The 27,429-nt window shown below is 40.1% G+C and overlaps 1 protein-coding gene and 1 long non-coding RNA gene across 3 annotated transcripts in view; one reads left to right on the top strand and one right to left on the bottom strand.

Annotated features, from left to right (window-relative positions):
• The window catches only part of DMC1 (DNA meiotic recombinase 1), a 28,409-nt gene extending 2,910 nt beyond the window's left edge, over window positions 1–25,499 (top strand). Inside the window, exons 3-15 of the mRNA XM_055712881.1 lie at window positions 1,045–1,117; window positions 12,886–12,973; window positions 13,573–16,623; window positions 17,543–17,625; window positions 18,193–18,245; window positions 19,170–19,211; window positions 20,418–20,490; window positions 21,125–21,216; window positions 22,058–22,131; window positions 22,219–22,333; window positions 23,184–23,244; window positions 23,735–23,851; window positions 24,548–25,499. Coding sequence (XP_055568856.1) covers window positions 16,402–16,623; window positions 17,543–17,625; window positions 18,193–18,245; window positions 19,170–19,211; window positions 20,418–20,490; window positions 21,125–21,216; window positions 22,058–22,131; window positions 22,219–22,333; window positions 23,184–23,244; window positions 23,735–23,851; window positions 24,548–24,617 — 1,002 coding nt within the window. The 5' untranslated portion in view covers window positions 1,045–1,117; window positions 12,886–12,973; window positions 13,573–16,401 and the 3' untranslated portion in view covers window positions 24,618–25,499. The remainder of the gene's footprint in view (window positions 1–1,044; window positions 1,118–12,885; window positions 12,974–13,572; window positions 16,624–17,542; window positions 17,626–18,192; window positions 18,246–19,169; window positions 19,212–20,417; window positions 20,491–21,124; window positions 21,217–22,057; window positions 22,132–22,218; window positions 22,334–23,183; window positions 23,245–23,734; window positions 23,852–24,547) is intronic.
• Window positions 17,665–27,411, bottom strand: LOC106631639 (uncharacterized). Of its 2 annotated transcripts, XR_008732655.1 has the most exons (5): window positions 27,283–27,411; window positions 25,508–25,624; window positions 20,607–20,684; window positions 19,351–19,479; window positions 17,665–18,580 (listed from the first exon to the last, which is right to left on the bottom strand). It is a non-coding gene; the product is annotated as an uncharacterized LOC106631639 (long non-coding RNA). The 2 variants fall into 2 exon arrangements; XR_001335463.3 differs by lacking the exons at window positions 17,665–18,580; window positions 20,607–20,684 and having other exon boundaries at window positions 19,308–19,479.
• Window positions 27,412–27,429: the final 18 nt, after the last annotated feature.

Raw genomic sequence — 27,429 nt, 5'->3', positions numbered from 1 at the left:
TGTTGAAGAGGGGGAAAAGAAATAGGTGACCAGTCATAAGGTCTGCCTGTTCCATTAAAATCTAAAGCCCTAGAAAACAAGCTGGCAGGAGAGCAAATTATTCTCTTTAAAACCTGAAGATAGATATATCAAACATTTTCTTTTATATTTACTCATGTTGCAGAGGACTTCTCCTGGCATAACAACTTACTCTGCTTCCATCTTGCTGTTTTCTATATATTTTTGTGATGAATATTTGTGCTTTCACGTGCCTATCAGCAAGTGGAAGCAACAACTTTTGTTTCTCTTGACCAAGCTAAATCAAGTTTGGTGTATTTTTTTCTTTTAATATACACTATTAGAGCAATCCTGCCAGGCTCCAGATCACTTTTATTTTTTGGAATCCTTGTCTTTTGCTTATATTTCAATATCATCAAAGTGATATTGCCATGCTGCCAGCATATCAATTTCTCTTACCAAACCCAGGGTCTTGCCATTACAGAGTGTTACAAAACGCCCCCTGACGCGTGCTGCTTTGTCACTGAGGAGTGGCAAAGAGGCAGCTTGTTTCACTGAGCAGTTATGCTGGGAGTGGATATTTGAGAGAGATTAGTTTGCTTATAAAACTGGCTTAGAGAAACACAGTAATCATGTGATGTTAGTGCCTTTTTTCACCCAGATCTGCACATTGAAACACACTTGTATGTTGTGCTTTTTTATTTTGTTAAACCAATTTATGAAGACAGTAAGTCTTGAGGGAAGAAGTCTTCCAAACTTGCTTCTGTTGGAGGCAGCTGACTTGGCTGGGCTGTTTATGGACTAGTTCCATCAGCTACTTTTTGCTAGATAAGGACACTACCCTGGTGTCGTAGCTATTTTGCAAGCCTATAATGGCCTTCTGTGACCCTGAAATTTCTCCTGCCATTTCAGCAGGAGAGGATGTTTTTATTCTTTGCCCATGACTGCAATGTGGTGCTGCTAGCACTACTGGCTGCTGTATTTTGCCCTAGAAACAGCTATGTTTCACATTACTCAAAATTTTTCTGTCTTGCCTTTTTCTTGAAGGAACTGAGACATAGACAAGTTTCTAGCAAGTACCAACCTCATCCAACAAGCAAAGTCTTCTAAATCCAAACAGGTAAAATATTTTTAAGAAAGTTACTTTTCCAGGTATAGAATGTGGAAGAAAAGGTAAAATAATATTTATTTCACTAAGACTTTGCAGACTCGTTCAGACGGCCTTTGCTATGCTGTGATATGTGCTCTCCATGCGAGAAGTGGGAGAGGGTGTGTACATATAGGTGTATAAGTTCTTGACAGCTGGAACCCGTCAAAGCTTCTTGTGTGTATCCTCTTGTGTGTGTCTAATTAATGCCAATACTTCCTTAGGTACTCGATTCACTGACATGTGCGAGGCGAGGGGAATCTGGACTGCTAGTATTTAATATTTCAAATCTCCACAGCCAAGATGCAAAGCTTGAAAAGGATAAGAAGGAAAGTGTCAGAAGCAGTCTCAACATATGCTTAAAACTAAAAGACTAAAAATAGCACCTCATCATAGAGTGGTGAGGTAACGTTTGGAGAAGGATGGGAGATACTGAATTTTTCTCTCTCCTGCTGACATAGCTGATCTTGTTGGCATTCACATATGACTTGCAATACAGAAAAGATTCTTAAGGGCAGTTGCTCGTGTAAAGGGAGTGTGGAAGGGGGATTGCTTTGCATGTCTTAGTGTTGCTTTTTTGACAGTTTTTCTGCACAGATCCTGTCCCTAAGCCACTAAGGTCCCTTCCCTGTCCCCCACTAAAACTTTTTTTCTTCCTGAGAAGAATAGGTGAGAGGACTTTACTCCTTTCTCTGGAAGCAGGTCCTCTAAGAGAGTTGAAAGAGCTTCTGTTGTGTTGAACTATTGACAAGTAGAGCTTCCAAACCTTAGTGCTTTGGATATATTTTTAGTCTCATAATGATGACAGTTCTGAAGTCCATAGCATTGTGTGCTTCTCAACAGGCTTCCCTTAGCAGTTGCTCTTCAGGAACTTCAAATAATGTTGGTGACAATTTATATACTGCATACTTATTCTAGCTGTGTCTGGAATTTCCTTCCCTGCCTTTTTTTGCCTATCAAATATACTTGAATTCCTCCTAAAGCAACACCCAGAAAAGTTGTCCCCCCAGATAGTTCAGCCTTCTGAGATGATTCACAGACACTTTTACTTTAGAGAGAGTTCCTTCAAGGCCAGTCAGTCACTTCTTACAATTGCCTGGGTTGAAAGATGGTTCCTATTCTTACCTCCAATTTGCTATTGCCACTTTAGCACTGTGATAGCTGAGGGTGGGGAACAGTGGCTGGTCGGTTAGGAACATCTCATGGCTGCAGTTCAATACTGAATACTATGTTGAAATCAAAGATTTGAGTGTCATGTGATTTCCTACTTGTCGTACTCATTGCCCTAAGAACAGAGGTCATGTGTGCAATTTGGTCTCAGAAACTCTGACCTATTCCTCTGTCTTGGATTGCCTGGCCATTAAAGCAGGAAGGTCTGCCTTAATAATGCAGTGGGAAAATAAGCAGCGACAGACAAAACAGGAAGGAAAACTGCAGTAGGAACTACTGGTGTATATTGAACCAAGTGGGAGCTGTGCACCCACACTGAGTTTCAGAGACACCTGTATGTCATTCATAATCACCAATTCAGCAAAAACATGAGGAGGGGAGGTGAAAAGCATTCTTCAGATACAGACAGAGGAAATATTTAAGAAATAGACACGCTTCCATTAAGGCTGGTAAAGAAACCATGATAATCCTAGGAAAAGGGAACAAGGGATAAAACAAGAATAATCAGGCTAATGAATCTGTGAAGTTCAAAGGCGCAAGATTGAAGAAAATTATTAGCTGGACCATTACTGAAAATTAAGTCTCTATATGTGGCAAAATCAAGGAAACACAGTATTTTAAAGCTAATTACAACTGCTGAGAACTCTGTATATTATTCTAAGCTAAAAATAACTGTGTGATGATGTACTCAATGCCTATCCAAGTTTTAGGGTTTGAAAAACAAACTGCTTATGATCTCTTCTGGCCACTAGCCTGGCAAACATATGGAATACAAATGGAGCAAGATTGTTTTTTTCTGTGATTTACATACAAACTGACTTGCAGAAGCAGCAGGCAAAGCCAAGAGTAGAAAACTGGCCAAAAGAAGAGCATGTTCAGTTCTGCAGCATGGCTGGTTTAAAAGAAAAGCTTACTAACTGAGACACTGAGCTAGAAAGCCTTAACTTTTCCAAAGTCATAAGGTATGTGGAAACACTGTGAAAATGATTAGTTTTTCAAGTAAAGATTCTTCAAAGTTTGGGGTTTTTTTTAAATGAAGAATGTCTCAAATACCAGTGCTGAACCTCTTCCAAGTGTGAATTTAAAAATGTTTTTTTTTTTTTTGTAAAATGCCATTCTTTGATGTGACTGGTGAATTCCACTGTGACCTGGAAATTAAAAAAAAATTTATTAGCTGCACTTTAAATACTTCTTTCTGAAGCATGCCAGTGAAAATGCTGTCCTGAGTACAAAACAGAGCAGTGTACTCAAAGTCGTTATTCAACCTGCTTGACAACAGAAGCTTCTGTGAGCTGGAATGTATGGGGGGGGGCGGGGGGGGGGGGGGAACTCAAAACATTCTATGAATTATGCTTTTTTTTGCTGTAACGCTGAAAACTCTACTTGCCTATGTTCTGTGGAAAAAGCTGCTTTGCTTTGTGCCTTTTTCAGATTAATTTTCAATGCTCGTGTGTGAATAAGTTACAGAAGCGTTGACTCTTTTAGCCATAACAGTTAAGACAATATTTGCAGTACTTCCAGCTTGTTTGTATTAGGAGCTACAATTTCTTTGGTGTGAAGAATGCGCACACAGTCCTGTGTTCTGCAGCACGGCAGATGCATCCATGGGCAATTTTCTTGTTTTAATTCCCTTTCTGATGAGTTATTGTGGTTAAATCAAGTTTCCTGCCTCAGCTTCCTCCTAAAGCAGTAAACTCTGTTGCTTCTTTCTCTTTTTCTGTCTCATGTATCAATTTGTACAGCTGCCACCAGCCAAATTCTACCTCCTGTATTTACATTCAGTCCCGGACAGAAGTCCCTCTCTCCAGAGATGGTGAGGGTCCACCAAATGGCAAAACTGGTCCAACACCTTGCTGAGGCAGTCTCTCCTGGTCTCTCTTCCCCATCCCCCATCTGCCTGATCCCATTTTTTCTTGTTTACTGTTCAAATGAGCACAGGAGTGAATACAAATAGGAGAAATGCAAAGCCATTTAGGTAAGGAAGAGCACAACTGCTGTGCTGGCTCAGACCAAAGCTCTGGCTAACTTGGAGCACTGCGACGGGAGACCTTAGTTAGGGGGTAGCTTGTGAGCCTGGCTACGCTCTGTAGTCTGCTCAGGTCTAGCCCTAGTGCCTGACTGGCCATTTGATGTACTTCATGCCCTTGGGTGATGGCTTCCCATTTCATCTGTGAGTGGAGGAATATTTAGTCAATTCTTCTGGTTTACTTAGCAAAATTAAGGTATTTCACCCATGGACTTTAACTAGGCTTGTGACTGAGCTTTAATTCAAATGCAAGCTTGTCAGTGGCATTGTCACTGACTTGGAAGACTGTTAACAGTTTCATAGTAGATAAATTTTACTATTGCTTTATTCATCCTAATTTTATCTGACATTGGAGGTCAGTTCAAATGAACAAAGATATATGTAACTGCAATTACTACTCCCCCTTAGCTACATGAGCAGTCTTATTTCATAATTAGTCTGTTACTCCTCTTTATCATAAAGTTGATTAAGCTGAAGTAGAACAAGGTGCACTTATTCCAGAGCAAAAATGTATGTATGTGGAGTTAGTCAAGGACAGTGATTTTGGAATTTGCAACAGCTGCTTAGAAAACTCTCCCCATTTAAAAAAAGACCTGTATGTCTCAAAGTATACATTTCATGATTCAGAGTAAGACTTTCATTTCTTGCAATAGATATTTTAGTGCAGAGATTGATAAATTGCAGAAGGTCACAGCACCAGCCTCCCATGCAGGAAGAATTATATTGTTAAAAATTAATAAGCTGCTTTAAAATAGATAATTTTTTTAACATCTATTAGCATCAGTTTGAAATGTACTCGATGATACATTTTTAAAGGACTGACTTTTAGCAACAACCAGGAAGCACAATTAATCTCTGTCTGTCTGTTTTGCTACTCATCTGCTTGTTAGCTCAGGCAATCCTTGAGTTTCTTCTAATTTATCAGCTACCCGTGACACTGTGTGTGTCAGACACTGACTAGTGACAAACCGCTATACTCAAAAGCTTGTTTATGGACAAAGAGGAAGTGTACCTTGTATATAATTAAAGCCATGAATTTATTGGTAGTATAACTGAAATCTTGAGAGTCTAATGATTATTGATCCAGATATAACCTACAGAAAGAGGAAGTATAATAATGCAGTTAGAGTAGTTCTATAAAATGGTAACACATAGACTTCTTGGCTTCTACCCCTTTTCCTTGTATTTCACTCATCTTTCCACTGCTCCTGTGGGTCCTAAGGTTGGTGGTTTCATTCTAGGGTGTGGAGGGGGTGATATGGAGAGCTGTCAGCACCTGGAATCCTTTGCTGAGCAAATACAATCTTCATGTTGATGGTTTATCCTTCCTTGCCCTAGGGTCCACTTGGTGTCATTTTTATATATTTGCTAGCACACATTTACACTTTTCTTCATTGGTCTGCAGTGCCATGCTACATCTGATTTCATGATATGTGATGCCTATTAGATACGTTAGTTACTATTGTTTTGTTCTCTTTTTTACCCCTAAAACTGCAGCATCCAGCTGCAGGTCAGCATTTCTTTGACTGTTTCCTGGCGAGTTGCTTATAGCCACCAGGTCTCTAGTGCCTGTGCCTTGCCTGCTATCTTCACATGCCTGTACTTCTCTGCACATCTTGTCCCTACTTCTTAAGTCCTCTGCTATTGCACCAGGCCTGCATTTCTCTATGCTGTACCCTTGTGCTAGCCATAAATCTCTCATTCTACATAGAACAACTGCTTGTTACTGCTATTTACATAAAGTGATGGCTATACCACACACAGATAAATAGAAGTAAAGCAGATTAGCCACAGGCCTTGTCAATTAAGGAAACTGCTGTCACAGCTAACCAAGTAAAAGGTACAGGAGGGTGCTTCAAACAAAGCATGCCTGACAACCCTCCATCCTGAGGCCTTGCAAATTCGGTACAAAGCTTATGGCAAATTACTAAGAATGGCAATACTGTATTATAGGGCTACATTGTTACAATGTTTTAGTCCCAAAAGCCGTGAGCAGCTAAGAGCAAACTGTATGCACTACTCAGGTTTGAGCCTTTTTTTCTGAACCGGCTGTGCTGGCATTTTTTTCTCTTTTGTGGTAGAAATGCAAGAATTAGCTTCAGTTAGCTGGCCTTTTAAAACTAGAAGTTAGCTCAAAGTATATTGCATGTTTTTACAGACAAAATTGCATTATGTAGCGAATGGTGGAGAACAAGAGTAATGCCAAGGACAGTTAAGCACTGAAATTGTCTGGTTCTTTCTCCAAAACCTCTGATAAAATAAAACCCACAGCTGCCTCAGGCAAACAAACATCTGCCAATTTAGCTGACTGTGCTTTGAGCTAGATAACTTCTTGATGTCCCTTTTGGTACTATTGTTCTCTATTACTAGTTTGCTTTTTTACCTTGAATAAAAAAATAGCTTGTGCATTCCCAAGAGGCTGCTTTCTTACCTCCTTTGTCTTTTTGATAGACTCTGCATATAAAATACTGATGCATGTCTTCAGAAAGCCTGTAACTGGGTTTAGGTTTTTGCAAAGTTTAGAAGTAGCTTTGTTTATTCTAATCTGCATTTTTAAAAATCATATAATCCTTTATTATATATAAAGAATTACTTATTTCACAATCATCTATTAAAATGATCACAAAGATAATGAAGCTCACGGTGTTTGGGACATACCGATTATTTCTTTTTCATTTAGAAAAATACCCATACCTGAATTGTCTAGCCAGTGTTTTGATATTAATAAGTTATCTTTGACATCTTTTCTTCCCCAGTCACATCCAACCTGTTGTGGCCTTGACTGTACCTGGCACCTCTTGAAAATCAATGGGCACATCCCTCTAATTCATTGTTTCCTACAGAGCTGCATGTTGAACAATGGTCTGGACAGGACATCTTGATACAGAGAAGGGACCTCTCTAATCCTGTCACATATCCTTCATGATTAACTCAAAGTAACTTAGAGGTAGCAAAATCTGTGTCTTTTTAAAGCAGGATCACTCCCACCAGTGTGGTATTGAGTATTTTGTCAAGGCTTTGTCTAAGGGTCTCGAGACTAGGATGCAGACATTGCTCAGTCTCACAGTATCATCTCTATTCCTTCCAGTAATTCCATTTAACAACGGAGCCCTCTTGTTACTCCAGCCTGAATGATGAGGCTCAGCTGGTCTGATATTTTGCTAGTCCTATCCTGAGACCCATTGTATGCATACAGCTTTTGCAGTTCATCTTAGTTCTGGCCAAAGAGAAGGAAAACATAGGCAAGGCTGTTTTCTGTATGTAAAACTTAAGAGTCTACCCCAACATATGCAGACAGAGTTTCAGGCATATGCACAAGACAGGTACAGCATTGTCAAAGAAGCATACCAGGGACACTGAAGATAAATGAGGGATGTGGACCAGAAGTGGCAGAAAGGTAAGCAGAAATTCCTTAAGTACAAAAACATTGTGTGGGTTAATCCTATCGGGTTCTGATAACCTGAATTTGACTCACTCTGCTATTCTTTTTTTTTTTCTTTTCCCTAGACATATGTAGCCCATTAATGAACAGGAGTTTTCAGGAGAGCTTTCAGATATGGAGAAAGAGGAGCAAGTTGTGGTGTATGGAGTTACTTAGTACAAATTCTGTGAGGCACATTAAAGCAGCATGGCCTTTCCCTGAGTCTGACTGAGGTGTAATCTGCTTGCCTGGTGCATCCTCACAGTTTTTGGCAGATTTTGTTTTGGAAGCAGTGATTGTTAATGATGTGACTAAAGGAGTAGCTCAAGTAAGACATCAGCGCAAGACCGTCATGATTTGTGGATTTTGGGGATATAATAGCTTGCATAACTTCTGAAGTAGTGCTGGACTTTCACCCTATATTCCTTTGCTGTAGGAGACACAAGAACATTTTACCTTGCTAATACTTGGATTGCCTTTGAAATAGTCAGTATTCTTTCTCCACCACCACCACCCCACCCCCGTATTTTCAACTTAATGAGGGAATAAAACCTGAAACAATTGCTGCTAGAGAAGGGAGAGCTGAAGAATATGAAGAAATTGCTGCATCTTTGCCCAGAAGCATTCTGCGATTCTGGGAAGATTTTAGGTGTGTCATAGTTTTAGTTTGGGACCAACTGTAAGTGAAATGCATTCATATGGAAACAAGAAGGCACAGGTCTTCCAAAACAGTTCAGATATTAAATGTACGCTTACCCCAGGCTGAATCTCCATGGGTTATATTCCAGAAGGCCAATTATCAGACTATTCTGTCCTGGTTAAGAACAGGCAAACTGCCAACTTGAAAGTTCAGAAAAGGCATTAGCTTGTGTATTTGACTCTAGTCCATTTGAGTCACATAAATCTGAATCAAAACCACCCAACCAAAAAAACCCTACATGATTTCCCTACTACAAATATGGATTAAAATGTTTTGTGAGGGTGAAAAAATCAGGATACTTTTTTTTTTTTTTTTTAATGGTAGTGGTTTGACTTGGGTCTTCCCTTGTCCAAACTGGTATAAGATCTCAAGGGAGAGGAAATGCAGATCACAGTGGTGTATCTCATTGCCAGTGCCTCACCTGCAGCTGGAGGTGCACTGATCCGCAGCAGAACCTGTAAGAGGGAGGGAGCAGACTCTCAGATGCCTCATCTCAGCTTGTGTGTAATGTGATGGGGTATGCGCAGTTATTGCACAGTGCCAGCTGGAAGCCAAATGAGCAGTTAATGATCATTCTGAAGATGCAGAATGCAATTTATTGCCCAAAGTAGCACTTTGGAGTGGGAAATTATATTCAGATTCTGTGCATTTGTTGACCCCTCTGAGAACTATTTTATGAACTAGAAGGATGATGGAGGGAAGGTTGTTTACAGAGGCATTAGCTGCTGCAGAGCTGTTCAGCAGCAGCAGAAGGATCACTCTCTGCATGTGCATTCTGTTCTGGAATAAAAGCATACTTTCTGAAGAAATTTGTCTTTAATGGGCTGTCTGCCTAAGTGCTCTTCTGGAACAGCTCTTGCGGAATAACGTTTTCAAAAGCAGTGCCAGCCAGATCCTCTGTATAGACAAAGCTGTGGGCATCCAGGGTTAGGCTTTAGGTACTTAAATAAATCCCTTGATGTCTGGATGGGGTTCCTGTGAGCACTCCTGTGGCATCCTGATGGTGGTTAGGGGCTGTGTGTTGTGTTGGTTCATTTCTGACTTGGCTAGCACTGATTACACCCGTGCATGCTCTTAACCCCCTGTGGGCAGAGGAGGGTGGGGAAGTGTTCACAAGCACCATGAAGCAGGCCGAGATGCTGCTCCTATCACTTCTGCCATTTGAAACCTGCCATGCACCAAGGCAGGAACCCCAAGGGGCAGCCTGCCATTCCTCCTGCTTGCAGGAGCACACTGACATCTCCTTTACACGGAGCCCTATACTGACTGTGCTACCAGAGGCAAGCTAAAACAGGTGATTGCTTTCCAAATACTGTCTCTAAGAAGACTGCAGAAGTCTTGTTGAAGTGTTAGTATCCTAAAAAAGCACCTTTTCCATCCTTTTAAAATGGTTGATGAAGTCATGTGTATGACTCAGCCTCATTTTCTGGTCCTGTGACTTCAGGCAAGTCACTTCTATTCCAGCTTTCTGACAGGTTTTGGCCATCCAATCCAAAAATGCTCTGTGCCTTGTTTAGGAAGATGTATGTGTGTGTGTCACCCTGAAAAAATAAGGCTGAGCTGTGCTGAATTGAATGTCCTCCAAACCAATGCCACTCCACGTTTTTAATTAAGTTGGTCTTTGCCATCTGTAAAATAAGTGTGATACAATATTCCTTAGAGACAGCAAATATTGATAAATTTTAGAAGATAAAAGTGATTGAGGACAATAATTCAACTGTGTTTCAGCGAGGGGGGGAGTAAGGAAAGGGGCAGTCCCCATTCCTGTCAGGAGCCCACGCACCTCCCTCACGGCGGCAGCGGGGACGCCAGCGCGCGCGGGCAGGCAGCTCGCGGCAGCCTCGTTTTGGCGGGAGGGCCGCCCGCCCCGCCCCGCCGCTCCGGCGGGAAAAGCGCCGGCTCTGTCCCCTCAGAGGGGAAGGCGGGCGGGCGGGCGGTGCAGCCTGGGCGGGATTGGGGGTTCAGATCCCTGCACCCTGGGGTACTGGAACAACTCGCAGCCCTGCGCTCCCGGAGGTGCCCGGGGATGAGCTGTGCTTTAATCACTGTTGTAATTTTGACGCGGAATTTTGGTGCTCCACAGGGGGAGGAAATTCTGCGGTGCGTCACCCTTTGGGAACAGAAATTTACATCCCCTGAATAAGCAGCTGGCAAGGAAAAGCCAAATAAATCTGTATGTTGATATATGGTTAATCACTTATTTTCTTCTGAGTCAATAGATGTGAAATTCCACCATGGCTCCCCTCGGGGCAGGTTAGATGGCCTCCTGCCCTGCCCCTAGCACAGGGGCCTGAAGTCCACTCCAGTCAAGTCAGGTGCCAGTCTCTTGTCAGTTCCAAACCAGCTCATTAAACCTAAGGCTTAGGTGCTGGGGCCAGGCGCGCTGGGGCCTGCTCCCTGTCACATCGGCAGTGTGTACCTGGTGAAAGAAGTGAGGCATGCAGATCTTCCTCACATATCCTCAGTAATAGCTCCCAGGGCAGCGACAGGAGGGTCAGGGGCACCTGAGGTGGCACAGAAGTGTTTTGTGTTCCCTCACAAAGGTCCTTGTTTATTGATGGATTTGCTGTAATGTCTCAGACTTTCGCCTTTTTATCTGCTTCATTGCAGGTGGTGGCAGCTGAGATCCTCTGGGTCTTTGGTGTGCCAACACAGCAGTGACAGGAGGACCCTCCACTAAACAGGAGGATTATGTTCATACCTAAAGCTTTTAGTAGAGTGTGGTATAACTTCCTCATTTTCCCTTGTAGTCGGCAATCTGGGTCTGCCCGGTTTTTCGGCTGTGAGATGCCAATTGCCTAAGGATGGGGAGTAGGAGAACAATCCCGTGACCTGTTCAGCTGTGCTTGGAGTGCAGGATTATGTGCATTTCAGGAGGATATTTTTAATGGAGAATGGGATTGTAATACAGTTGTAATGCCTTTTGCATTACTTGGTTTTCTTCCCTCAGTATTTGAAGCTGATTTTGTAAAAAATATCTTAAAATATTTATTAATTAGTGTTTTACTGTAATTATTTTTCTGTTTGATGTTAGGCATGATGTGAGGGATGATTTCTCATTCCATAATTGTCAGGGTTCTGAAATAGAGGTATCCTGACACTATCAGAAACAACTGATTTTATAGGCATATTTCCATTAAATACTAACAGAAGTAACTCCATTGTCTTTTCATTAATAAAACCCCAGCCATTCTAAAATTATAGTATTTTCTTTCTCACTTCTTCCAGCCTCTGTATACACAAGATTCTTGTAAGCAAATTAGGCAGACTCTAAGTATCCATTCAGAAGCTGAAAAGTTATTTGCAGATATTTAGTCTAAATCATCCCATCTTTTGTTAGATGTAGCCTGTTCTGTAGTTTCATAATAAACCTGTCTTACCTTTTATGGATTTTATTAGTAAGGATTAGCAAGCAAACATATATGCACATCTGGATGAGGCAGGTCACAAAACTTTTGATCAGCCGTAGCTAGAAGAGTGAAAGCAAGCTTTCAGAAGCAACTTATCCATTTACAAAACCACAAAAATTAAACAGACAGTTATAAGATCATATTTCTAAGGAGCTGCTTTGTATTCATTTTTCTTGTATTCATAAAATGTAAGGAGGTCATATTTTGCTTTTTATTTAATCATGCTATCAGTAAGTGCCTATTCTGGTTCTAGGCCTTGCTTATAGGAAGCCACATAAAGAGGGCAGTGAAGCTGTAGTGGAGTATAGGCATGGCAAGTTAACCATGAAAAAAACATGAGATAAGATCTCTGTATATGGTTTTGCATAATAAAAGCTTCATATTTTTATACCTTTTTTTATTCTCTTCATGCAAGCTTACTTCTTACAGGTGTTACTTGCATGTCTTCAGCATTTTTTAGGTATTCTGAACCCCAGCAAGAACTTGAAAACAAATACAGCTTTATAGTTTACTCTCAAGATACATGACTAAGGAGTTGTAGCTTTTTCAATAGCACTGTGTTGTGGGCTTTCTGTCACATAAAGGTGGGGAGGCTGAGATGTTGCATAGCCTTTCCGTTACCTGTTCTCCCTGCAGCTATGCTGACTTCTGATATAAAAATACAGACTGCCTTTAACTTTTCTACCAGAATAAATCTAATCATTTAAAATGTTCCCACCTCTAAACTCATATCTGACCCAAGATTCTCACAAGGGAATGAGATTTCTTTTCTCTAATGCCTGCCTGTTAAACCTTTTCTAGCCAAACTGGTTCATCTGAAAGTAATGCAGTAGATGTTCTCCTTTTGGTCTGGTAGGTAAGGTAACAAAGAGTTGGAAGCAGAATCCAAGTTTAAACCTATGTGATGGCATGCTGAGAAGGTTCTATAGTTCAAGGACTTCTTAAAAGTCATTTTACAATAATTGACTCATTTATTGCCACCCCAATACTACCTTTGTTTGCATTTCCCACTAGTGATCCACACTTTACTGCCTGCTCTTTCACGATGAAGGCCATGGAGGATCAAGTAGTCCAAGAAGAACCAGGATACCAGGATGATGAGGTAAATTTATGGTTGACTGAAAAATAGGTTCAGCAAATGTTGTTTGAAGGTATTTTGATAGTGTTCTGCAATCCACAGAGACGCAGGAGTTCCCAAAGACCATCAGGGAGTCTAATCCATTTAAATTTTTCTTCCAGTCTAGTACCAAGAAAACCTCATTCTTCTAGTCCCTGAACAGCTTGCTCTTCAGTACTCTCTATGCACAGTTTTTAATGGGATTATCACTATTTCTATTTTACACTTCTGTATTAAATGCCAGGGGGCTATCAGTTAATTTTATGCTTCCAAGGAATGGTCATCAGCCTTAAAAGACTGAGGAACTATGCGGAAAAAATCAAGATGATGATGATCATAACACAAGTTTTATTAGCACAGCAGTGGATTGCTTGCCTTTGAAGATACACTTTATGGTGACGGTGATAGGAAATGTGTAGGCCTTGTTGACTCATGATGGCTTTGCTTATGTGGGTAGTCCAACAATTTATGTATTATTAGGGAAAATCATTTAAATGTTTACAAATTTGAAACAGACACAGTGAGAGGAATGTAATTAAAAGAAAAAGCAAAATTATTTTAATTTTTTTTCTGCTTTTTTTTAGGAATCCTTTTTCCAGGATATTGACCTGCTACAGAGGCATGGAATCGTAAGTATGAGCAATGACTTTATGGCACAGAATTTTCCATGTAAAGCTATTGTAAGGTTTAGCATACACGCATTGCTACAAACAACTGAAATTCCTCCTTGCAATAAATTCTAAATCAGTCATGTGAAGAAAAATTTTGCCTTTGGTGATAAGACATGTTTTCAGAAAATCTCGTTCCCGTGAGATTGCTAAATAAAGTGGCAAGATATTCAAAGTATTTAGCACCCAGCTCTCTTGAAAAATCAACTACTTGCTAATTTATTTGAAAACTGTGTGATAGATTACTTCCTGTTCATGCCAATCTTTGTAATTACTCTCGCATTTTTGGTGTCTGTGAAATTACACAGTGACAACTGTTGCTATACTATTTTCAGCATGCTGGTGAAAAGGGTAGAGTGGGAGTGAGGAAAATATTAGTAGCTAGAGAAATAAGTGGTTAGTTTTCTTCATCAAATATAAATTCCTATAATAGTTATCATCATTATCACCTAAACATCACCTATTTATTTGAATTTCTATTATTATATGTTTATCCAGGAGACTGGCTCATGAATCAGAACCTATTACATTTGGTGTTATGGAAGCAGAATAAAAAGTTGGGTTTGCCTGAAGTAATGTAAGATTTAACTTTAATATAAATGTCTACAGACAGATACAGATGAGGAGGACAGACACAATGCAACAGCATTAGTCAGCACTATAGTTACAGGGCTCAGCATGTCCACAGTGTAATTATTGTCAACTTTTTTTATTGGCAATTCATTACAGTTTTTAGGAGAGTTCTGAGGAAGAGTAATGAGGTTGGGACCTCTAACTATGGTGCAACATAGGAAAAAATACACAAATTCTTGTGTTAAAAATGTAAGAAGTTTACCAGAGTCAACCTTATGAGCTAGAAGGGAGCTGTACTAGCCTATCAATATTAAATGAGGCATGGTATGCAGGAAATGATAAGAAGGTATGAGTGATCTTGAAAATAAAGAATAATAACTTAGGCTGTTTTTCTGGCTTCATAAGGGTTTCCTGCTCCTTTTCTTCTTTTTTATTTTTCTTCCTTCCAAGTAGTTATGCCCAGACCCCAGGGGAAGATTTTGTTCTCAGCTGTGCCAGTTAAAATCTTTGTGTGAATATACGATGACCCATATCTGTTAAATTAATTTGCTTAATGAAATAGTTTTTGTGCATTTAGAATTTTTTTTCCTTGGAGTAAAGTGTTTACTAGATCTGACAGTGTGACCACAAAAAGAGTCAGATTAGTAACTGAGGATGTGGTTTAATGTTTAAAAGTGTTTGGTAGGAATTAAGGTGCTGTGACCCCACAGCCTTTGCTGAGTGTTCCTGCCTGTACAGCATGCTATCCCTTCTTCTGACACATCTACTTTTGTAGCCACCCTGTCAACAGGATTTGTGAATCAATTAGTCCAAAGATTAAAAATTCTCAGTCTTCTCCCTTTTCCACCTTGGAGGCATGCAACTGGGACAGGGCTGCAACATGAGGGAGAGGATCAGGACAAGCAGCTGGTCTAAGGTCTAAGCATGTCACTATGTTGAGCCAGGATTACTGCTGAACACTTCACAGTCTTGAACTCTATACTCTAAGGAGGTGTATGTGCTGGGACCTTGGCTAGTACATAAGCTGTTAGTGAAAGGTGTATCTGTGCAGGAGAGAACAAGAGCTTCTATAACCAGGTCTATCACAGATTTGTAATGCACAACAGCCTTCAAGTTTCATGTGACCAGCAAGACAGAGAGCTACTGAAGAAGTGCAGCAGCTGGGTATTGCATTTAAAGTTTTGGTCTAGAAAAATGACCTTTGCAGCAGTAGTCTGTTGTCTTAATAGAAAAACACCATAAAACAGCTCAATCGTTTTTATATTGCTGATTATGATATTCTTTTCATTGGAAGAGTCATTTTTATTCGTGACTGATTTTTACCTTACCCATCCCTCTTAATGTAATAATCAGAAAATGTATCACAGGATGAGAAATAAGCTTCCAAATGAACATGACTAATTTCTTGCATAACCTCCCTCCCTTCTTAACTCCTATGCACCCACACACTCTAGACAAATAGATGATACACCTAGTTAATTGTTTTTTGCAAGAAAAATCTTGGCTGGAAAAGGTAAATTGAAGTATTATCCCACACCTTTCACACAGTACGTTTTCTTGAGAGTAATCTATTTCCTGCCTTTAAGTTTCCAGTGATGTCAGAATCATTAAATGAGGTGAGAGGACACAAAATGTGTCAGTAGAGCGCTGACTGAAGTAATGCTGTACCCAATTTCTGAAAAACTCTACTAGTTTTAGTCATTTAGTCAATCCAGCCCAAAGTGTTGGTCAGATCTGGAGGACACGTGTTTTAAACATACAGTGAACATGCAGAAAAAGCAAGGCAATTAGAGCCAGCTTCCAACGATCCTTGCAAGTCAGCTCCCAATTATCCATGATCAGCTCAACTGGTTTGCAGATTATCTGTGCTAAGAGACCAAGGACAGATTGTGTGCTACAAGGTTTACTAGACTGGACGCCACACTATCTGAAATAATCTGTACTGTTTCTTTACTACTGGCTTGGATCTAGAAAGACTGACACTGAACAGGGACAAGTAAATACAACTGAACCCAAGACACCTTTCTCTCAAAAGCACCAGGATCTGGTCTCTGCACCACAATCCCTCACACCAATATTACTCAGAATTTTCTGTTGTTGGTGTCACAAACTACGTAACAAAGAGTTTATTGTAAATCTGTTTTTTGTTGGTGAAAATGCACATGCATATGAATGTATGTTTCAAAGGTTTACTTTGTCTTCTCTTTAACTGTCATGAGTACTCACAGAAGGGAACTTTCTTCACAGAATGTAGCAGATATTAAAAAACTGAAGTCAGTTGGGATCTGCACGATCAAAGGAATCCAGATGACCACAAGACGGGCACTGTGCAATGTAAAAGGGCTTTCAGAGGCCAAAGTGGACAAGATTAAAGAAGCTGCAAACAAGCTTATTGTAAGCCAATCACTTTCATGATAGTTTAATGCTGGCCGCTCCAAAATGCTGTGCAACATTTCTCTTAACAGATTTTTTCAACACAACATCAAGATAATTTTGAAAACTACTCTGCTTATAACTTTAAAGAGATAACTCTTTATACTCTTGTCCTGGTTTCAGCTGGGATGGAGTTAATTTTCTTCTTAGTAGCTGATGCAGTGCTGTGTTTCCCATTTGGTGTGAGAACGATGTTGATCACAGACTGATGTTTTTAGCTGTTTATACTAAGTCAAGAACTTTTCAGTTTTTCTGGCCCTACCAGCAAGTAGGCTGGAGAGGCACAAGAAATTGGGAGGGGACACAGCCAGGACAGCTGACCCAAACTACCCAAAGGGGTATTCCATAGCATGGGGTGTCATGCTCAGTGTGTAAACTGGGGGGAGCTGGCCAGGGCCTGCAGATCGCTGCTGGGGGACTGGCTGGGCATCCGTCAGCATGTGGTAAGTAACTGCATTGTGCATCACTTGTTTTCTTTTGTCCCTTCCCTTTGGATTTTGTTCCTCTCCCCTTCTCCCTCCTTTTCATTATAATTGCAATAATAACAACAACAATTATTATTATTATTACTGTTATTATTGTTATTGCTTTTATTTTATTTAAATTATTAAACTGTTATATCTCAACCCTTGAGTTTTACATTCCTTCCCAATTCTCCTCCCCATCCCTCTTGGAGGAGGGGCAGTGAGTAAGCAGCTGTGTGGTACTTAGTTACTGGCTGGGATTAAACCACAACAACTCTACAACCACCAGAGAAATGCTGTGGTGCTTTTCATACCTAACCTGTGGAAATGAGGCTAGGGTGGAATGTGGGATATTGCAGTTTACCTGCAGTTTAATGATAAAATAAACCTCTCATGTTCACTTTGGTCTTCCTTAGGAACCAGGCTTCCTGACTGCCTTTGAGTACAGTGAAAAACGGAAGATGGTATTTCATATTACTACCGGCAGCCAGGAATTTGAGTAAGCTTATCTCTACTTAAATCATTCTTTAGTCCAAACTGTTTCAATAATTGTATTTATTGTCTTTAATAAGACACAAAAATATAAATAAATATTCAGCTAGGACACGTAGGCTACTTTGCATTTGGAGCTAGTGCTGGCTCAAAGAAGCCTGCATTAGCAAGTAACAAAACCATCTCCTTTTCTGAGGCGAAACCAGACTTTGTACAGCCATTGTAAATAAACAGTGTTTGCATCCTAGTCAGAACAACCGCAGGTCTCAGGTCAAAAGTATATCTTCAAGACCTCCCTTAAGATATTTTTACGGAATGTTATCTTTTCAAAGGTATATTCTCTCTTCTTTCCAGTAATAATTTCGATAGATCTTTCTCTTGCACACAGCAAGGGAGTTTAAGGCAGAATTGTTTTATGAATCTGTGATCATTTAGTGCCCTGCACTTAATTGCACTGAGTGAGGGGCTTTAGAGCAGAAATAATTTTACTTAAAGTAGTAAAATTTTCTCTTTTTTACTTTCTTCTTGTGATTTTGTGGGTTTAACTATACCATAATCCCATCCCTTTCTCCAGTAAACTTCTGGGTGGTGGGATTGAAAGCATGGCAATCACTGAAGCCTTTGGAGGTGAGAAAACCACATTAACTGAGTATTACTGAGAAACCACAAAGAATTGCAACTTTGTTTAGATTTTAAATCAAGCTGGATTACTTCTATCAAACTTTTCACATTGTAGTAATAAAGTAAAAAAAAAATGCAAGAGTGTAAGAAGAAAGAATCCACTTCTTTCAGCGTTTTTCCATTTTTACTCTTCATTTGCTTGCAGACTAAGTTTGAGCTGAGTAATCATTAGACTTGGAGCATGCTGATTCAGCACAATGTAGCGTTATTAATACTATTAGTAGCATGTCATATAGGAAGGATTTCCCTGATGCAATCTGTGTTCCTTTCTAGAAACAAAACTGACACAAAATATGTTTTATTTATGCACAATTAGGATACTCTACATTTCAGATAAGAGTTTGAAATTACAATTAAGCTACTATTATAGTAAATTTGATCAGTTAGTGGTTAGCACTTAATCAACAATTAAGAGTTCATAAAACACAGTATTATTCCCTTTAGAAAAGATAAACTGGAGACTAACATGATTTGATATAATGAGTTTAATAAATCATAAGCTCCTCCTTGATCATTTTACTGAAAATTAAACTGGGCCAGGTCAGTGGAATCAACCATTTCTTTCCCCTCCTCCCTCAGTTAACACTTTTCCATAGGTGCCATGTGGTTTTAACTTCTACACAGAAAAGAATAAATGTCTGTAGCAGTCAAGCATGGTCAAATTAAAGCATTTCAGAGTTTGCTTTTAATATAACATGTTTCTACTGCACAGAATAGGATTTATAAATTGGGGTTAAATGATTTAAAAAGGTAGAGATAGACGTGAATTTTGTAAGTAAGAGTGTTTCTAACTGCAGTAACTCCTGAATCTGGCAAACTCAGAAAAAGAAACTCTGACCTTTTTCTTTTTCCTTTTTCTTTATTTAACAGAGTTCCGGACAGGCAAAACTCAGCTCTCTCACACCCTTTGTGGTAGGTGTAATACCTTAAAAGAGAGTTGTTTCTTCTCAGTGAATCTATTCTTTACAACTATATCAGAATTAAACACATAGACACAAGTCAGAATCTTTTATCTCTAAGAAATATGGTGAAACAGATCTTGGTGACTTACCTCCATTAACTGTGTTTGATTAGAGAACTTATATAAATGATTACTTTTTAATACAGCTCAAATCAGTGTAAGTTTTGCAGTAAGGAGAAAGAAGATAATTGTCTTAGAGAAGCCAGTGAAACACACCATCTGGAAAAGTAGAGCACAAATACAGGTTACTGGTAGACAGGGGCATTGCTCAGAAAAGAGCAAAGGCAAGGTTCTTTCTCAGCAACTCTTTGAACTTCCTGGTTTCAAGAGGTTTTGCTGAATATGACATTCTGAAAGGGCACTGAAAGGATACTACTGGCTGACAGAAACTGGATAAACAAAGAGTTTGGCAGTCACCGTATTTGGGCAGTGTCAAATACAGCAGGACTCCAGTTTCCTGGCAATATCTCTCAGTGTGTAAATAGAGGTAAATAATAACTAATGTAACTACTAATGCTACTGGAATATAGTTACCAGACACCAGGTAAGCAAACATTCCCTTGAATGAACACTATATTATAAAGGAAATTATGGCAACTTCTGGAAAAATAAGGCCTCTTCTGTTTCACACAGTTTAATGGCCAGCAGAGTCATACCCTTTTGCATGAATGATTACGACTGAATTGAGTGTTTTAGCTTATTTACTCCGAAGAGAATAAACCCATAATCAGTAACTATTCACATATCAGGAAAAATTTATAGCCAAGGAATTTTTGATCATACAAGTTACAGCTGGAAATCTACTAAATCAATACCATTAATTTTGGCAGAGGATTAAGAGATTTGTGCATAAGAACTTATTCATAATATTCTTACCTATTTTCAATATAAAATATACAGATTTAGTGATGGCATTGAGTAAAACACAATTTTGATCCCATTAATTAAATCACATCTGATCTCCAGTCGAGAAGAATGGCTTGAGTTTCATCTCAAGATTGCAGTAAGACTTGAGATACTCTTGATTTCCACATTGATTAAAACTGGCAGTTCTTTGTGATATGGATAAGCAGTTGTATTTTATTAAAAATTAATAATATAGAGAGTAAGAAAATACTTTTCCCCACTGTTTCATTTTGATCTATGATTCACTGTAGTGACAGCTCAGCTTCCAGGACCAAATGGCTACACAGGTGGAAAGATTATCTTCATTGACACTGAAAATACATTGTATCTTTTGGACTGTTAAAAGCTACAGGTATGGTGAACTGGAAAACCAGTTACTTTTGTTCTAAGCAAGTAGGAGGCTCCAGATTGCTCCGTACATGTATAACATTATAACTGACTCGGAAAGCCTGGAGAGCACAGTGTGTAGTGGCTCACAAGACAGTGACTTTTTTCTCTGTCGTTTGGTGGAATCCAACCTGGAAAAATTAAAGTAAGTATACAGATTCTATTTTAACTGGGGTTTTATTTTGAGATCTAATATGCCTCCTACAGGTGATAGAAGCTTTCCTCTTTATTCCAAGAGAAATTAATCTAAATACTAAGCACTATTTTTAACACTTTGTAACTGTGGTAGACTGTGTATAAATAGGTTTTGCTCATGGCTAAATTTCTAGAACACAGTTATCCATGTCAACCCCCGCCCCCACCTGAAACCCTAAATACAAGACAATTATCATTGTGAGCCTGAAAGTATTTTTAGGGTCTGTGGGACAGTGTGAAGAGAAAAAGTCAGTCTTCTCTAGGATCAAAGTAAATATCCTTCTTTTTTTCCCCCCATAGTTCTATTTTGGAATGAAGTTTTATTTTCAGAGCATGGCTTGTATAAAGAGAAATCCTTAACTTGGATTAATGTCAGCCGACCAGACCGCCTTCGTGACATTGCTGATCGCTTCAATGTTGACCATGACGCAGTACTTGACAATGTGCTGTACGCACGTGCATATACTAGTAAGACCATTACTGCAGCTGGCATGATAGCTGTTTTTTCTCCAAGGTTCCTGTTTTAATAATTCTCAGTTTATTAACTGTGATCGCCCACTGAGGATCATTAAGAATATTTTACTGCTGACAAAAGAAGTTGTAAGCTTGCTTCCATTTTCTGTTTCTAATGTTGTACAATGAGATGTGCTCAGTGTAAGTATTCCAGCTCAGTATTTATGCACTACATAAACAATACAGTTTTGCAGTTTGCCACAGCATTAAGTGAACTCTGTATCATACATGAGTGTCAGCATAGCATCTTAGTAAGAGAAGCACCTGAACTGCTTGAATGCAAGCTAATTCTATAAATGCTGTTGAGAAATTTTCTATGATCTTGTGAATGGAACTTTATAGGGACAGCTCCCAACACACTCTGTCACGGGAGACTGGATTAAAACTTCAAGGAAGTTTTAAATGAGACTTTTACTTTGGGAATACAATATGAAAATGAGTAATATGATTAATACAATTTCTGCGTGTCATTTAATTCAACATTAAATTCAGATGTTTATATTGCGTTTTAGTTTTTAACACAGCAAAAATGTTGTCTTCATGCATAGTTTTGTTGTGAAGCTTTCCACAAAGAAGTTTGGTTAGCTGGGCAAGTGAGAACTGCAATCTGCAGAAGCACAGGCACTGCTGGGTATTTATTGTACAGGTAGCTTGTTATTGGGCACTGGATTTAAAACTGCTGGCAGTGAAAATATAAACAGTGAGACATTTGAAGAGGAATTTTAAAATTCAGGCTTTTGTTCCCTCAGAGCTCTTTCTGGTCCTAATTTCACTTGGCAACTGTACTTCCCATCAGGTGAACATCAGATGGAATTGCTTGACTATGTAGCAGCCAAGTTCCATGAGGAAGCTGGTATCTTCAAGCTGTTGGTACTTTTTTGCATGCTTACTGCTTTCAGAATAAGTTTTCCTATTTTCTTTCACTATATTTACTTATCTAGCATAATTACAATGCAGATCATTGACTCCATAATGGCACTTTTCCGTGTGGATTTCAGTGGTCGTGGAGAGTTGGCTGAACGACAACAGAAACTGGCTCAGATGCTGTCAAGGCTCCAAAAAATATCAGAAGGTAAGGGAAACATTCCTACATTTGGAAAACATGGACTGGAGTTACTGAAACCATAGCTGTTGATAGCACAACCACCTAATAGTCCAAGTATATTATCCATCAGGCATTGGCCCAGGAATCTTTCCTCACTTCACACCTCTGTCAGTTACCAAAAAGATCAAACTGATAATATATTGTTTCAAGATGACAGATTAAGGAATCTTTAGAACTATTCAACATTTAGTTTTCCTAGAACTACTGCTAAGAGAAGTCCTAAACAAGAGAGAAGGTTGTAAAACTGGACAAACATCCAATAAGAGAAATTGTCTTCCCCAAATTACAACAGTCTAAATACACAAGAAACAAGAAGAATAGAAAAAAGGTTGAAGGCACAGAGAGATAAAAGAGCTGTGCCCATTGCCACATTCACAGTACTTTGCAAACCTCTGAGAGATGATGACAGGGATGAATAGGGTTCCTCCCCTTTGGAATGTGTCAGAAATATTGACGAGGAATGAGTAAATGTTTTTTTCATGCAGTGAATTTTAAAAAAAAAAGGAGGCAAACAGGCCAAGGGAGGGAGAGGGGGCTGAGGGCAGGGAGCCAACAGAGGAGATGGGAACTGAGAAAGACTTGTTCAGTGGAATTCTGAAAAGTACTCATTTTCAGTGTATTACAGCTAAGTCACACAGGAGCAAATTTAGGCTGTCTCATGACTAACTCCAGCCATCAGACATAAAGAGTATTTGTTTCTCTTTCATTTAAAATTTGAAGTGCTTCAGCAGGAGCCTGGCTTTTACCATAGATGGGAGAATATTTTGGAATTCTAATTGGACATAGTCTACCTTCTTTGTATTGTTTTCTATTGCAGAATATAATGTGGCCGTGTTTGTGACCAACCAGATGACTGCTGATCCAGGAGCAACGATGACGTAAGATACTTTTTTTCTCTTTAAAAAAAAAATCTCTTCTCTTTTGTGTTACATATTTAACAGAGATGAGAACTGAGATTGTATGGAGCAAAAGGCACCGAGATGAAGGTTCATACTGGTCAGTGGTCTCTCATGGATGATACCTATAGGCTTCTCTCAGTTTTTGTAATGAGTTTTTTTATGTTTATCTGCCACCTGGCATGATGGCTTCTTTCAGTGTGACTTGAATGAAGAGAACAAGCCATAAAAAGTATTGAAAAAGCACCCCATTTTCTTTTGGAGCAGCTTATATATGAAGTTTAAGGTGTGTATTTCTTGAGCCTCTTGAATTTAACGAGATGAAAGTTATGCTACCATTTAAGTCCTTTTTTGACATATTTACCTATTTATTATTCATTACTGACTTCAGTATGCCTCGTCTCACAGTTAATCACAGTATTAACCTATGGAATTTGCCTAGTGAATCATCACAATTTTCTTGCTAATTTAGCTTTCAGGCGGACCCAAAAAAGCCCATTGGGGGCCACATCCTTGCTCATGCTTCGACTACCAGGATTAGTTTGAGGAAAGGGAGAGGGGAGCTGCGTATTGCAAAGATATATGACAGGTAAATCACTTTTCCTTCACGTGAAGGAAGCTGTGTTATGAGCCACCAGAAGGTGACAAAGTTCATGGTACTGAAACTTAAACAGCTTGACCAGCAATTCGTGATTTCAAACCATCTGCGTTTCTGGATTGTAAGTTGAAAGAAAATCTGAAAGGACAAACTAATTCACAGATTTAAAGTTGTCTTGCATGTTGCATACATTAAATTACATAATCTTTCATCATAAATCCTACTAGATGATGATCTCTCAAAGACAACCATCAGTTTGGTAAGACTGGTGGTCCCTTGGCAGGAATTCCACAGCTGTTAAATGACTAAGTTTTGATGAGATGATTAGTATCACTTTGCCTGATAAACTGTGGCAGACACAAATTGTTAAAAATGGTACTAGTGGAAGTACACTGAGAGACCAGTGTTTCTGGTCAGGAACCAAGACGCTGAAATGAGAATTTGTAAAGAGTCTCCCCTTCTCCTGCACCTTCTCCATTTCTCTCCCTTGTGTTTGTCATCTTCTAAGAGGCAGATTTCACTTTTTCTGATCTTAACAATACTGATCACGTTCTACAGTTTGCACACAGGTATAAAGATGCTGAAGTAGTCCAGGTTGCTTAGACTTACAATATTTTGGGGACTGTTTCACAACTGCATTTAACATAGGGAAACCCACAAGTTTCTTGTTTCTTTTTTTTTTCCCAGTCCTGAGATGCCTGAAAATGAAGCCACATTTGCAATAACTGCTGGAGGGATTGGGGATGCCAAAGAATAGGCAGAAAACTGACATACAGCTGAAAACCACCTGGGCAATCAGGACGCAGATTTGTGCAAGGTCACTGACTGCCTAGCTGCATTTCCACCCTTTGGGAACCATTTAAGGTATTTTGGGAGAACATTGGGATGAACTCTGTACAGTACAGTTTTATTGATCTTAACAGAAATCAGTTCATTTAGAGTCTTTATTTTCCAACTGAACTTTCAGCAGACAAAGATTTGAGAAATAAGCTCGTGAACAGTTCAAAGAATCCTTTCCCTCCATTCTGTGAAAATCAAAGCTGTCCTTTCACATGGGATTAATATACTCTTTTTTTAGTTTATTTCAAAGAAGGTGTCTATGTGGTAGAATTTAACAGCAAAACGGAACAGAATTGGAATAAACTCAGTTATAAGATTGACGTAAATGGATGGAAAAGGCAGTGGCAGGAACAACAGCCCAAGAACTTGAGGGACTCTCACATACCGTAGACAACAATTTACTTTAAAAATACATTTTTAGGCATTTTTATCTTGACTAGATAATTTTTGTATTTTTATTTAGCATTTTCTACTTTTTGGAGAGAATGTTTTAAAACTGTTCTTATTAAAGTTAAAAATAAAAATTATTAATTAGAACAACACTCTGCTTATGTTTGGGTGCTTTGAATCAAACCCTGCTCTCAATAACTCACTCATCTTTCGTGACAGAAATAAAACTGGGTGCAATCCAACATTTTAAAACCTTTTATCTAGTTCTCTAAAGAAAAACCTTTATATAATTGCCTTGTCAGTCACCTAATATAAGACTATTAAAATTATTAAATAATATTAAATATTATTATTAAGAAGCAGAAGAAAACAAAACCAGAGGCTAGATAGGGGAGAGAGGCTGACACCAGTACTTACAGCACGGGAAAGGCACTTATGACTGGGCTTGCTGAGGGAGCATGCCATCTGTCCGGCCAGCACAGGCATAGCTCCAAGCTAGCCAGAGATGTACATCATGGGGGGCAAAAGAAGCAGCTAGGAATAAAAGAGAGAAACAGGGGATTAGGAGCGAAATATCAGTTCAGTTTGCATTACCTCCAATGGTCATGGAATTGCTTGTTTTAAAATAAACTCAACGATTTATATATGAGGCCCTTTAAGGGAAGGCCTTACTTTGTCTTCTTGTATAAAGATGCTAATTAGAATGGGTCTGACTTTGGTGTCTGGTTAGAGAGCTTGTCCTTACTGATACAAGAATTTTTTCATTTAGATTAACTAATGCATGTAAGATAACATGAAGTAAAAAGCCAGCAATGACCAGGATTTCATCCAAGAAAAGCCTGACACTGTAGCCAGGGTTTACCTTGTGACAGAGCTAGGGAGTTTGCCTTCCTCGGGTGGTTTCTTAACAGATCTTTGATATTTTTCCCGAGGTAAAGCACTATTTTTCACAATGGAGGGAGCGTAGAGACAAAGGCAGGGAGGCTGGCTGATCTGAGGAAGCCAGGAATGGATCGGCCATTGCCATTTAATGTCATGTCTAGTTCTTTGTATGTGCACAGCTTTCTCACACCAGGCATCTGTATCTAACGGCCAAGTACCGAGTGAGCGAGCATCCCTGAGAGCTTACAGTGTCACCTGACTCCCTCACCCCCATTGAGAAAGGCCCAAGTTTCTTCCAATATTTTAAGCACCAAGATTGCCTTCTACTTTCTCACATATGCTGTATGTAAATACATACAGTAAACAAAATTGTAATGGTAAACAATGTGTCTTGTTCCAGGCTAACTTATTTGTTTCAAGGGTCTGAAAGTAAAGGGGACTCACTTTCTCTTCTGCCAACGTAACCGATCTGTGACAATCGGACAGCCCGGAAAGCCCTGCCAGCAGCCAGGGCCCGGTTTGGCTGGGGCCCACAGACCACCCATCAGACACGGCTCACAGAACGGCCACTTGTCAGTAGGTGCTAGAAGCATAAGCACAGCACAAAAGAACTTAAGGCCTATGCTGCGTTAATTGCCTCATGGCTTATTTTATCTTTTAGCTAGGCATCTCTGGTTCATTTGGGGAGTCAAATGCTAGCAGGCCACAAACACAGTGTCTGTGCCACGCCTGCTGTCCTTCATTTCTTCACAGCATTAAGGCCACAGTGGGCGAAGAGGCAAGTTCGGTCACTTTCAGGAGAGGTTGCCACGAACCTCCTGCAACTGCGGAGGGTGTGCGCGCCTGGGGGTTGCCAGCAGGACCCGCGCGGGGCCCGTTATGCCGTTTTCTCCCGGTCTCCTGGCAGTCCGGCGAACGCAAACATCATGGCTGCTGTCACTCCTGCCCCAGCGCCGCGCCGAGACCTCCCTAGTCATCTGCCAGAGAAAAAGCGGAGGGAAACCCCAAGCCCGGCGGACCCGTGCAGCCTCGCCGGAGCTGCCACGGAGGCCCGAGGGGCCGCTCCCGCCCCGCCGCTCCCCGCTCCCCTTATTGTCTGCTCAGCCCTGATGCCACTCTCCGCCGTCCCACCGGGCGCGTAGGCGAAAGGCCGTATTCTCCAAACCAACTGCGCTGCGACATTAACGTAATCCTCCGACCTCCGCCAACCCTGCCAGCACACGCCGCGGAAGAATTTTACGCAAGAGACACGGGCTCCTCCTGTCCTACGCCAGCCTGAGTTACGCAATTCGCGTACGCCGTGTACTTACGTAACGTACGCCTCGGCCTACGTTTTCCCTACCGTCTAGAAGGGGTTACGGGGCTGACTCCTTGCGTAGCAGACTTTGAGGAATAAGGGGAGCGTTACTCTGCTCCCTCCCGTCCTCTCGCGGGGGCCTGCCTCATCGAAGGACGCT

This window comes from Falco cherrug, chromosome 5 (genome assembly GCF_023634085.1).
Source record: "Falco cherrug isolate bFalChe1 chromosome 5, bFalChe1.pri, whole genome shotgun sequence".
Lineage (NCBI taxonomy): Eukaryota > Metazoa > Chordata > Aves > Falconiformes > Falconidae > Falco > Falco cherrug.
This window is presented reverse-complemented; position numbering and strand designations above follow the sequence as displayed.